This window comes from Trachurus trachurus, assembly GCF_905171665.1.
Source record: "Trachurus trachurus genome assembly, chromosome: 2".
NCBI lineage: Eukaryota > Metazoa > Chordata > Actinopteri > Carangiformes > Carangidae > Trachurus > Trachurus trachurus.
The window spans coordinates 642,502-654,934 of record NC_139914.1 but is presented as its reverse complement, the minus strand read 5'-3'; the positions used below and the strand labels follow the sequence as shown (position 1 = coordinate 654,934).

General features: G+C 43.4%; 1 protein-coding gene and 1 long non-coding RNA gene across 3 annotated transcripts in view; both read right to left on the bottom strand.

Annotated features, from left to right (window-relative positions):
• LOC311000978 (polymeric immunoglobulin receptor-like) overlaps positions 1-2,191 on the bottom strand; it is a 98,362-nt gene extending 96,171 nt beyond the window's left edge. Inside the window, exon 1 of one of the 2 annotated variants that reach the window (XM_083991909.1) lies at positions 2,137-2,191. In XM_083991909.1, the coding sequence (XP_083848035.1) occupies positions 2,137-2,153 (17 nt within the window). In that variant the 5' untranslated portion in view covers positions 2,154-2,191. The remainder of the gene's footprint in view (positions 1-2,136) is intronic. The other variant, XM_083991908.1, reaches the window with a different exon arrangement.
• Positions 1-12,433, bottom strand: part of LOC311001087 — a 441,127-nt gene that overhangs the window by 297,165 nt on the left and 131,529 nt on the right. The window lies entirely within an intron of this gene.

Sequence of the window (12,433 nt, the reverse complement as noted above, 5' to 3'; positions counted from 1 at the left end):
TCAGGGCAGACTACTACGACAGTGACTGAAGACGAGGTCACATACTAATGGAAAGCAAGCTGAGATTAATTAACGTTGAGCTATATTGTTTTAAATTACCGGTACATACTCAGCCATGCAGGTGCAGTTCACGGTCAGGATGCAGTTGTTCCAGACTTTAGACATGTCCGTCCTCTTGTAAGAGTATTTTCCTGAACATGATTGTCTGTTAAATAGCTGTAGGTAACGTTAGGGATGCACAGTGTTGTTTTTACCGATAACCGACACCATGCTCTAAGTGTCCGTGGCTTGTCCCGTGGCTGAGTTGCCGTTGCCGTGGTACAAACTTGATCCTCCGTCCTGACGTTTTTTTTTCTGCCGTTATAAAACCAACAGTCTATGTATAAAACACACACTACATCAGTAGGTGATAAACTGTTGTAGTACGCTGTCAACATTGCTAGCTAACACCACTTTGACTACACTAGATCCATAGAGGTAACCATGACAACCAGTCAGGTTGCGCATGCATCCTGCCTTGTTGGTAAACAACTAATCCCTCTATAGAAATCCTACCATAAAAGATGGCGGCACAACATGGCAGCCAGCATTGATCTTATCAGTTCTATGTAAATATGAATGCCAAATTCAAAGCTTAGGGTTAGGGTAGGGGTAGAGCACTTCAGATTGTAGATAGGGTTAAGTACTCATTAATGCAAGACATACTTTTGAACTAAATAATTGATTTTTGTTAAAGGTAGAGTCTGGAGTTTTGTTCGTTTCAGTTTGTTTCAGCAGAAGCAGTTGTCAGGACCACAAAGGAAAGGAAATACCGAGTGAAGAGCTGGAGCTGTGGATGCTAACCGCTACCACTAGCCGAAGTCAGCATCGAGCTAGCTCACCACACGGCCCTCAAACTTACCACTCAAGACTTTAGTTGTCGGTGACGTCCGGGTATCCGTCCGTGGCTTCACCTGAGCTCCTAAGGGTAGTAATTACTAAGTCCTGAATTTAGTAGAGAGATAGGCCAAACCTGTCCAACCATGGTCCAACCCCACCCTGAGCTCTGTCATTGGCTGGAGAGAAAACACAGACTCTCTCGCTCTCCACCTAGAAACGTCCCCGTGCACAACAAAACAAAGCAAAAGACCAAAATACAGGCAGGGGGAGGGGGCGCTGCAGACACAGCCCCCACCCACAGGTGATGATTAAGATGGATTTCATTTACTTGTCTTGTGTTTATTTTTCGGCAAAAAACTCAACCTAGACAGCATTACAAAGTGACACAGTGGGGCTTGAATTAAATCAGTAAATTTTAAACTCTTCTAACAGATTCTTGTAAACTTGTTTTCGTTTATAGATGAAGTTTTTGTTATTAAATGTGATGGTGTGTTAGTTTGTCAATAAAGTTTTATTGATATGCCATTTTGCCGCCTTTTGTCTTTTGTAAATGGGGTGAGTGTTTATAAAGTTTTTTTGTGTGTGTAAATCAAACGCACGTTGTTCGGTGACGTAGCGGATGTTGTCGTCTGGCTTCTCGAGTGTTTTCAGACTATGCTGCCGAGGCTCATGGGATTTCTTGGTTTCCCTCATCAAACTCATCAAATACACAATCCAACAACTCCACAACGCTCTGGTGGACAAGTTGTGACCTGCACATTCACCACGCTATGAGATAATAACACAACGTTACCAGACAGAGTTGTTGTAGAGGGAAATACAGAGACTGCTTGATGAAAAACTGTCCCTGAAGGCAACGTGCATCAGTGGTTTTGCATGAATTTCCCTCTAAAACAACTCTGTCTGGTAACGTTGTGTTGTTAGTTTTCTTGTCCTGTGGCTGTTTGACCTTGTGTTTGTCGTGTCTCCTTCAGGTCCTGACTCTGAAGCCTCTGGTTCTCCACCTGGGACCAGACACACAGGAACATTTCATCTCACTCATCCTGAGCTGCAGCTCTTCCTCCTGTAAACAACACCTCCATGATGTTTCCTCCAGAAACAGTGAGGTGAGTCGCTCCTGGCTCAACGTGGTGGTTTGGCTCCATCAGGTGGTCAAAGCTCAGAATTACACCAGGTTAGTGTAGTTAGTGTTGAATGACAAATCTGCTGTTAGAGCACTTAAAGTTTACATGGACACAAACACCAATAGACAGTAACAAGAAGAAGCGGCTCATCCCGTATTATGACACCTGTGTGACGTCTTCTAGACACCCTCTCTACACGTTAGGACACATATGGGAAAATGGGGAAAACTCACATCCAGTGGTAAAAGTAATGCAGAACTTAGCGACGGATCCGGATGTTACGTCACTGACGTACAATATTAACATTGAGGAAATAAATCACGTTTACAGTTTATATGCGGACAGTTGTGTTCATTAACATTAATTGGGACTATCTATCTTCCACGTTCTTATGAACATATTGGCCTGATTTATAAACAAACAAAATGCAGTTACAATAATCAAACAACATGAAACATTTACAATATTTATTAGGCTTTTTTTTTTTCATAATTAGGCCTATTCATGTGCTTTTCACACTGAATTTTTGCATCTGCCAGCGCTGCCTGCTTCTTCAGATGCAGGGCTACAGATGTCTGACGGTTTGTGAACACATATAGCACATAATTCACTGTGGATGTTCTTAAGACAATACTCACTATTTTCACTATCTGTGTCCATCTATTAATTTTCACCTGTTGCTCTTTTGGCCACTTGTATTTGTGCTGTATAAACTTTACTTCAGATTTGTGCAGTGAATCAACTTCCACTGCACATCATTAAGTCAAAGTGTTGTGCACTTTGCCCCTAATGATGAGCAGTAGAAGTTGAATCATGTTGATTTATGAAAGGGAGTTGTGACATTACCTTACGTCAGCATTAAGATCCGCTGTTGATTGGAGGAAAGTAGCCACACCTGTCCTCTCATCAGTGAATCTGTGATCTATCTCTGTGGTCTACTGACGAGAGAATTACACTTGACCTAGCCTCGGGTCACCAGGCTCTTCAGACAAGCAAAGAGCCTGGTGTCTGTTAACTCCGAATTTGGTTTGCATTCTGGTTCCCGTCTGTAGTGGATACTGAAATCACCAAAATAAAATAAAAGTGTTCACCAACATAAAACTTATAGACATTAACTAATACAATAGAAGCAAAATGTTAACTTAATGGCTTGGGGACTTTCTTGTAAATTATATTCCTTAAAGGTGTACAGAAAAGAAAATTGAATTTGAGCCCACTTTGGGTCATAAAATTAATGTAATAACTCATCTTTCAGACGTTGTAGGCCAAACTTTGTGCAAAATTCTATTTTTGAGTAAATCCGGGATGAAAGTGTGTATTTTTTTTTTCGCATTGGATAATGCAGGCGCATGGATTATACGTCAGCCTGTACACGATTCACCAGCCACTGATATTGGATCCGTAATCCGTCATTCAAATGTCTGAGACACTCACACACACACGGAGCTCGGGCTCGCCCCAAGCTTTGAATATCCCGCCCGCTGGATAACGACCAATCAAATTCGTTTTCCTCACTCGGGTAAACTCGTGTTGCAGCTCGTGACAACTCGGCGCGACAAACAGGACAAACGGCCATTTCTGTACACCTTTAAATTAAAGAGTTTCACCGCATTTTATTAGCTTGGTGCTTTTATTTTGACGGAAAGGTCTGTGTCTCTTGCCCTGGATCCGTTTCCTAGTAAAACAGCGAGTCAACGGTCCCAGACTACACTTGACCAAGCCTCTCCTCCTCAGCCTGCATGCTCGGCGCTCGAACCTGTTGTCTAACCGGCTTTTCCACTTATCCTGGATTTCTTTATTCTACTTTCGAACAACGGGCCCCAAGTGAGTTATGGGTAGTTTGTAGGGTTGTTTGTAAACAAAATTAAAGGACAACCGAACTTGTTCATAACTTATCTTTTTGTTCTGACTAGTCTCTACGGCAGGCGCGGCGCCAGGATTTCAATTTTGGACGGGCCACAGTAATTTTGGATGGGCCACTACTTAGGAAAAAATAACACTAACATACATAGAGTTGAAAATTATTCCTGAATGACTCGTTCGTGTCTATATTGCCTTGAAAGCACACATCTGCTGAGACCTATGGCTGAGACGAGCTTTGACAGCGCGGTGCGCCGCTCTCTCTCCCGTTAAAAGTTAATCTAGCTCACCCAGCGGACCCCTCTCTCTCTCTCTCTCTCTCTCTCTCTCTGTTACTTAGGCTATGTGTTTAACCAAATACACGAAAAGCAAAATCGAATCAGAAATGCGTAGCCCACTTCTTTTTTTAACTCACAGACATTTATTTTCATAAAGTAATAAAATATCTCGACATTTTGCCATCGTTAACATTGAGACAAAAGGCTGCAGGAATGGAAGAAGAATTCGGCAAATCATCTTATCACGCAAAAAGTCACAACGAACAGGTTTTGCACAATGGTTTGCACAGATAAGTCTTAAAATATGTGCAACACCTTCTCATCACAATCCACGCCATCTACACAGTTACGTTATCAGCTGTTATTAAAACCCAACTCATCAGGACGCGATGACCACCACTCACATTAAACAAACCGTTAACAATTAATAATCCACACTCAAACCGTTAACTGTACTCAACAAGCTGTTATTACAAGGTTTACAACAGATATGACAGACAACCTGGGCCGTGTGTGTGTGCGTGTATAAGAAAGGGAGGGAGGGAGGGAGAGAGGAAAAAGTAGGTAAAACCTGCTAGCTGTTAGCTACCGTAGCTCAGGCGTCGGTCTCCCGTCAGGTAAAAGCTGCCGTTTATTCCTCAAATGAAGCTCATGTTGAGCCTCTCCGGTACAGTTATCCATCACTGCTGTTGAATTAGCTGCTAAACTGCTGGACGCTAAAACCGAGGGGGCGTCTGTTTGTTTACAATTCACGAAAGCAACGTGAAGGTACGTGCCGCTCACACTCAGTAGAGTTACGCAATGAGGCAGCGTAGCCTGCCCTCTGCCTCCCTGCGGTGTGATTATCTGCGGCACTCGGCCGCGAATCACACCCGTGCTGATATACAGTACAACAGCGCTCCCTCTCGTGTGATATTGCTTAAATGAAAATCACCAAATGCTGACACATTTAAACCTGTGGTTAAAGCAATACTTACCGATCTGGCATTTCACTCAGCACAGCACAAACATTTGAAAATCAACAGCTCCACCTCCCTCACAAGTCCCACCCACCTCTCCCTCCTCCTGCACCTCCACGAGCCCCCTCCCTCCCTGCTGCATGCGTTGGCATGGCAACGGTAAACAGAACAGGAACGCGAGTGAAACGGGAACAACACAAACAAACACAACACCGGAGTTTTAAACCGTATAAACGGACTCAGTGATGATGACTGATGAGTTTTATAATAAACTGTTGTTAGCCTACTGCTACTGGAGACGCAGGGGAAGTGATTGTTACAGATTACAGTTCTCAACGAGCCGGGCTGGCGGCCGGACCAGTGCCACCTGATGCGCTGGTTCAGGCCGAAAATAAATCCAGACCGAGCCGAGTCGAGCCACGCCGGTCCGGAGTTCAACCGGGTCCGGACCGCTGAGAACTCCCAGAGCTAACAGTAGCCGGGAGCGTGCCTATGTTCCCTCAGCCCTATGTTCCCTCAGCCCTATGTTCCCTCTGGACTCTCTCTACCTATCTGGACTCTGTCTATCTGGCCTGTCTAGCCTCTACCTGGTCTTTTTACTAAACTTAACCAACTCCTTTCTTCATTGCCTAAACCCAACCAATGGTGGGACCAAAGGGCTGTGGGAATAGGGCCTAATTTTCAGTGACAACAAAAGTTAGAAATGAGGGAACATAGGGCTGAGGGAACATAGGGCCTAATTTTCAGTGACGACAAAAGTTAGAAATGAGGGAACATAGGGCTGAGGGAACATAGGGCTGTGGGAACATAGGGATGACCCCCAGTAGCCTAGCCGTTAGCACAGAGCTAACAGTAGCCTAGCCGTTAGCACAGAGCTAACAGTAGCCTATCCCCCTAGCCGTTAGCACTGGATGCTTTATAGACACATGTGACTTCCTGTGTTTACGTATCACTCGGGGCTGATCACTATCAACGTTACAATATCAGACATGAAACTCCACGACCAGCTGCGGCTGCAGTTATTGGTCTTTTAAAAAACTATTTATTTCCAAAAACCTTCTTTCTTGTGTGTGTTGTGAGTGACTCTAGTCTCCTCTGCTCATGTCCTGCTACTGCTCTGTCAATAAGCGTTCTTCCTGGTCGGGAGGGGGGAGAGGAGGAGAGGGGTGCACAAAGTGATTACATATTAAGTAGGTTCGGTCGCTCGTCAAATCTTATTAATCGGACCGAATAATATTATTGGTCAGACTTTTCTCAGAATTATATGAGAATGAAAAAATGATGAGTTTTTAACCCTGTTGGGTTTCTCTTACATTTTAATGTATCATCAGATTATTAATAGCATTTTAACTTAGACAAAGAAATGTGCAAAAGTTCCAGAAAGGTAAGTATTGCTTTAAAGCAGATATCAGCTTCACGGCCGTTTCGGCTAATGCTGCGTTCAAGGCAGGCTTTTGAAACCGTAAGTTACAGCTTCAAGTCACAACTACGACTTGGTAGCGTTCCAGGTAACCCGTAGCTCGTGTTTTTACCATCCTGTTGTCTGTGAAAGTTCCCTATAACGGCCACTCGTAACTTCCGACCCGTGAACTCGTACCAGATCGAACTGGTATGACTTCACAGGAAGGAAAAACACAAAGTACGAGTTTCTTTGAACGCACCATGAGTTAGCAGCCCCCGCCCTTGTCAGGCATCAATTGGTCCTCGTGCTACGTCACCACATTCACGCGCATCCCTTGGCTGCACACACAGCCCTTCATGCCGTTCTCTCTCCTCATTGGATAACACTTGTATCCCACAAGGAAAATTTTCTCCTCGGGTTACAGCAGAGCAGAGTGACGGAGAGACTCGTGTTTAGGCTGAAATACTTCATGTAAGTGATTGCTGACGGAAAATAGGACTATTTAGGACTTATATTAACAAAAACATTCCACTGATATCTGCTTTAAGTTATCTGAAATAAAAATAAATAAATAATTAAACCTTAGATTAACTAAAGTTATGTTCACCCTGTCATTTTGGATGGGCCAGTTGTACAAGTGGGTGGGCCCAGGCCCGTTAGGCCCACCCATAACGCCGCGCCTGCTCTACGGTCACCCAGTTTCCTGGTTCAAGTTTAGTTTCACTTTTGAATCTGTGTGGTGGAGCGGTTTATTTTTCCTGTGAAGGTAACGTAACCAGTTCTAATGTTTTACTAATGTACTGATATCATATGTTATCGTTTATGGCACACATTTAAAATATTTCTGGAGACACGTTTGAATATGGTTAGTTATGAGACTCTGGGAGTTATTCATCAGCCAGAGAAACTTCAACATAGAAATGTCGGATAAGCTGCTTCTGTTTGGTTTCTAAATGTTTAGTATTGTAAGAATGATTATTTTCGCTGTAAAACGTGAGGAGCCTGGTGCTGTACAACTGGTGGCCTGGTGAGTAGTTTCTGCAGTGGTAGCTTATTGTTAGGTTTATTATAAGATGACTGACGAAGTGGAGTGAACGTTATCTCTCTGCGTGTGAGCGCGACTGCGAAGTTACAGCAGTGTGCTGCTTGCGGGGAAAAAATGTCAGACTTCTTTCTGTAGGCTATGTCTCTTAGTTACTTTCTTTTATAATAATAATAATAATATTAATAATAATAAAATTAATAATAATAATAACAATAATAATTATTATAATAACAACTTTGGTAAAACAGTTGTCATTTTTTCATAATAAAAGTACTTTTATGGTTTTTTTGAGCACCTGCACCTCCAAAGGTCCACGCTGGGTTTTCAATCAATGAATTAGTTGAAACAATTCATTGAAAAAGAGGAAGAGCAAAGAGCAGTCATCCAGGTAGCTGAGGCAGAGCTGTAACTGTAAAGTCTGAACCGACACAACCGCATCCGCCATGTTGTATAGTGCTGGAATAAGAGCAGAAGCTGTTATCACTGGTCAATACTGAATATAGTATATTGACTAGCCTATTATTTCCTAGTTGTTGGATCAATAATCAGAATCAGGTTCTTCACAGTAACTGAGTAGGCTACATTTAGTGTAGTTCAGTTCTGAGGTAGGTTACTTGTGTTACTTCCTCCTTGTATAGGCTAGAAGTGCAACAGCTTCCTCTTCCTCGTAGTGGCCCTCATTTATCAAACCAGTTGTTGTAAACCTAGATAAGGGATTAAGCCGGGATATATTGGCTGAATTTAGCCTCATGTCGGTTGTTGGAAAGCAGGTTAAATTTATCCTTAGTTGGTTCTGTTGTCTTTATCTGTGAAGTCAGCAGTCACTCTGATCAGAAATCAATGTGTTTCATACAGTTATTCCATGTTCTTATGTAGCCTACATATTGGCCTGATTTCTAATAATCAACAAACAAAAATGTACAATATCTATTAGGCTTTCTTTTTTTCTTTCTTCTTTTTTTTTTTTTTTTTTACTACACATAATTAGGCCTATTCATGTGCTTCTCTCACTGAATCTTGCCAGCGCTGCCTGTTTTATTCAGATACAGGGCATAGCTACAGATGTCTGACGGTTTGTGAATTCTGTAAAATACCTATAGCACAGAACTGTGGACACTGGATGTTCTTCAGACAATACTAGGTTGTTCTGACTAGTCTCTACGGTCCCCACCCAGTTTCCTGGTTCAAGTTAAGTTTCACTTTTGAGTCTGCGTGGTGGAGCGGTTTATTAGGGCCACAGGGCAAGCAGCTGCAGGGACCAGTGCCCCGGGCCAGATAACATTGGCTACATACACACGTTTGATAAATGAGGGCCATTGGTCTCTGACCACCTTTGGAGGTGGTTTGACCTATCGGATCACAATCCGTCCTCAACATGTCTTGGATGCGTTTACACCTGTTCTTTCATGTGGTCAGGCTCTATGCGATTACAATCTGATCACTGGAAACGTGTCTTAATGCCAGGAGTAAACAAATTGTTTTCCTCCAGGTTGTAGTCGCTGCCTTCTGCTCCTCCTTCCTGCTCGTCTTCACAGCCTAGAATACGACACTCCCACTGATGATGACATGGTTCAAAGAACCGACTATTTCTTGGTTCCCTTCAGAACCGATTTTTCAGGTTATGAACCTGTTATTACTTCGGTCTGAACGCGCAGGCTGGTACATGATTATGTTCGAGAACCAGAACTGGCATGGAGCCCTGCTGGTGTGAAAGCCCTAACACTGAAACAGAGAGTTAGATCCAATCAGAGGAGGAGCAGCTGGACACATGATGGACATGTGAGCTGGTAATGATGTGTTTCCTCTGCAGGTGAAGCTACAAAGTGTGTGAACTCAACAGCATGGATCAACTTGAGGAGGAAGCCCCTCCTACAGATCTAAGGTCAGAGGAGGATCCCTAACTGTCCATGAGTCCCATCACTGCACCATCATTGTTATTAACATTCAATCTCAAACCTCTGTGTGTGTATTAGGGTCATAGACACACCACACCCTGGACCTGGATGTGAATCTGGACCTGGGCGTGAATCTGGAGTCGGAACCAGCTTTGAGTCCATAAGGAGCGACCGGTCCATGGCTCCTCCTATTAACTTCAGTGGAGCTGTTGTTGGAAGGTCAGAACTTCAAACATTCACAAAGACTTGTCACAAAAAGTTTGTCATTATGTTTATTATTTATTGCTTATTAAAAGATTGAAGATATATTTCATCAGTTTTTATCCAACATGCACTTTTATCAGTGATATCAGATTCTCAGTGGGATCAGGAGTAGTGAACCTTCACCTCTACAGGGAGGCTTCTGATTGGCTGTCACATCAAACCTGACTTCATGGACCTTTAGCTTGTGTGTCTCTGTGTGTGGACAGACATGATGTGGGCTCATTCTCCATGATTCCTCCACAGAGTGGACCAGGAGAGCTCAGAGGTTCCCAGTGGTCAGTCTGCCCAGCAGCATCAAACAGTGTTGCCAACTTGGCAACTTTCTCACTAGATCTGGTGACTTTCCAACCCCTCTTGGTGACTTTATTTTGTCAAAAGCGACTAGCGACAGATCTAGCGGAGACTTGATGTGAAAGCACGTATCACCGCTGTCTTCAACGAGCAGTGAGTGCAGCCGTGAGCCCCGCCCCTGTGCCAAAGCACTCACCGGCGGTCAGCCTCACAGTCCCCGCTACAGTTAGAGACCCGCCATCCCACCAATAAAAAAAGAATAGCCTATTCAGGTCATTTGAGACAGAGACAGAGAATCATCAGTCATGCTGCCGACAAAAAAAAAAAAAAGGTTAAAAGGAGAGTTTTGCTTGAAAATGTCTCCTTCACTTTAAATCTGTTTTTCTCAGAATTATCCTCCCAGCATGCTGAATTTGGAGAAAACATGCTGTATTCAAATGAGGATAACTAAAAAGTGTAACATGCTAACTAATTTTTTTCTTGTAAAAGTAGAGATTTTCCCCTTAAATTTGAGATATTCTGCGTCATTTTAGTCATAGCACAACATATTCTGTGGCTGTTTGAAAAGTAGTAGAAATCCTCAAAAGTGCTGGCGCATTGGCTGTACACACTGAGGGGAAAAAACTCTGGCACTGAATGAGTTAAACCAACACTAAGTAACTTTTCAACCTTCATAAAATATTTTCATAACTTTTGTGATGATACATCGACTTACAACAAGTTGAATGACACCTCTGTCGTGGTCTGAGGGGGTCTGTATCTCTTTCTCTGGCACTAAGCAGCTTTGAGGAGCATGGTAGGAACCCTGCTCTCACTTAAGTTTCACTTTCACTTTTGCGAGTCACAACAAGGAGGGAACAGGCAAAACGGCACTTTAGCAATGGATTATGTTTGTGTTTTCACTTTGAAATGATCCACTGGAAACAGAAACTTAGTTTTGATGTCTTCTGTTAATTTTAATGCAGGATATTTACAGGGCTTCACGCTAGTGTTCATGGGAAATGGAGTCTTCCTTCAGGCAAAACACTACCGCTTTGGTCCACAGGCGCCGCCAAACTCAACCAAAACTTAAAGTTCTTTAGTACTGCTTTAAAGATATTTCTCATCAGTTTTCTCCAACATGTACATTAATCAGTTGTGTTGTTGTTTCAGGATCCAGCAGCAGAGACCAGACTGTCCTGAACCCAGCCTTCTGTCTCCAGAAAGCGACTACTCAAGGAACTGGATCATTGACTTTCATGGAGGACGAGGATCAGCTGATCAGATGTAAGCTGTAACTGACACTCAGACTCAGGTTAAAGGGATATTCTGGCGTAAATTTAACCCATGGTCCAACGCACCGTAACACTGAGTTAGACCCCCCCTCGAGAGATGAAGTCTGCTAACTGCTAGCTTCTCCAGTTGTAGCAACTTTAGCCACTCATAGCCACAAATAATGCTCAGAACAGCACCAAACGTCATCAACAGTACAGAGTCCCAACCCATAATACGAGGCATCAAACATCTGTTAGCTTAACCTGGTTTCTATTGAAAAGAGACGAAAACAACTCACCCACTCTCCTCCAGTTATACGCTATGCAGCAACTTTCCGTGTCCAGCATAGAGTCCAGGCACTGACAACACACGTCTGAGACAAACATCTGGTTTCAGCACAGACATCTGGTTTCAGCACAAACATCTGGTTTCAGCACAGACGTCTGGTTTCAGTGGCCACCGACACTTGATTCCCCCAGGTCCAGCACATAGACTCCACCGCAGCTCTCCCTCTTTCACTTTTCTCCTCCATTTCCTTCAGCTTGTCTTCAGTAAACTCAGTCTCAAACTGATAGTGGCGCACATCGAAATGAAACCAGTCGTCGTCGTTCTCAAACTCCATAAACTCAGCCGTGTTGTCCCTTCTGTGATGTCTACTTGTTACTGCCATGGTTACAGGTAGTCCGCTGGCGTGGAAGCGATTACCGAGTAAAGTAGAGTCCCGCAGCTCAAGGCTGAATGTACACACATACTCCATAATGCAGCCAAAGTTCCTATGTATCTTGTCTATCAGTTTCTAAAAGTTATTATCGAGTGTTCACAGGGAAATGAACGGAATTGGGCATTTCTCACTTTAGATATTTGCGGGAGAAAATCACGCAAACAAGTGCAAGATTAGACGCAACGCCACACGTGAGATCAGGATGACGTTTGTTTCAGGAAGAGACTGTAACATGGTGAAGCAGACATCACAGAAGGGACAACACGGCTGAATTTATGGAGTTTGAGAACAACGACGACTGGTTTCATTTTGATGGGCGCCACTATTAGTTTAAGACCAAAGACAAGTTGAAGGAAATGGAGGAGAAAAGTGTAAGAGGGAGATCTGCCGGTGGAGTCTATGTGCTGGACCTGGGGGGTTCGAGTGGTCATGTGTGGTCACTGCCGCTGAAACTGAATGTT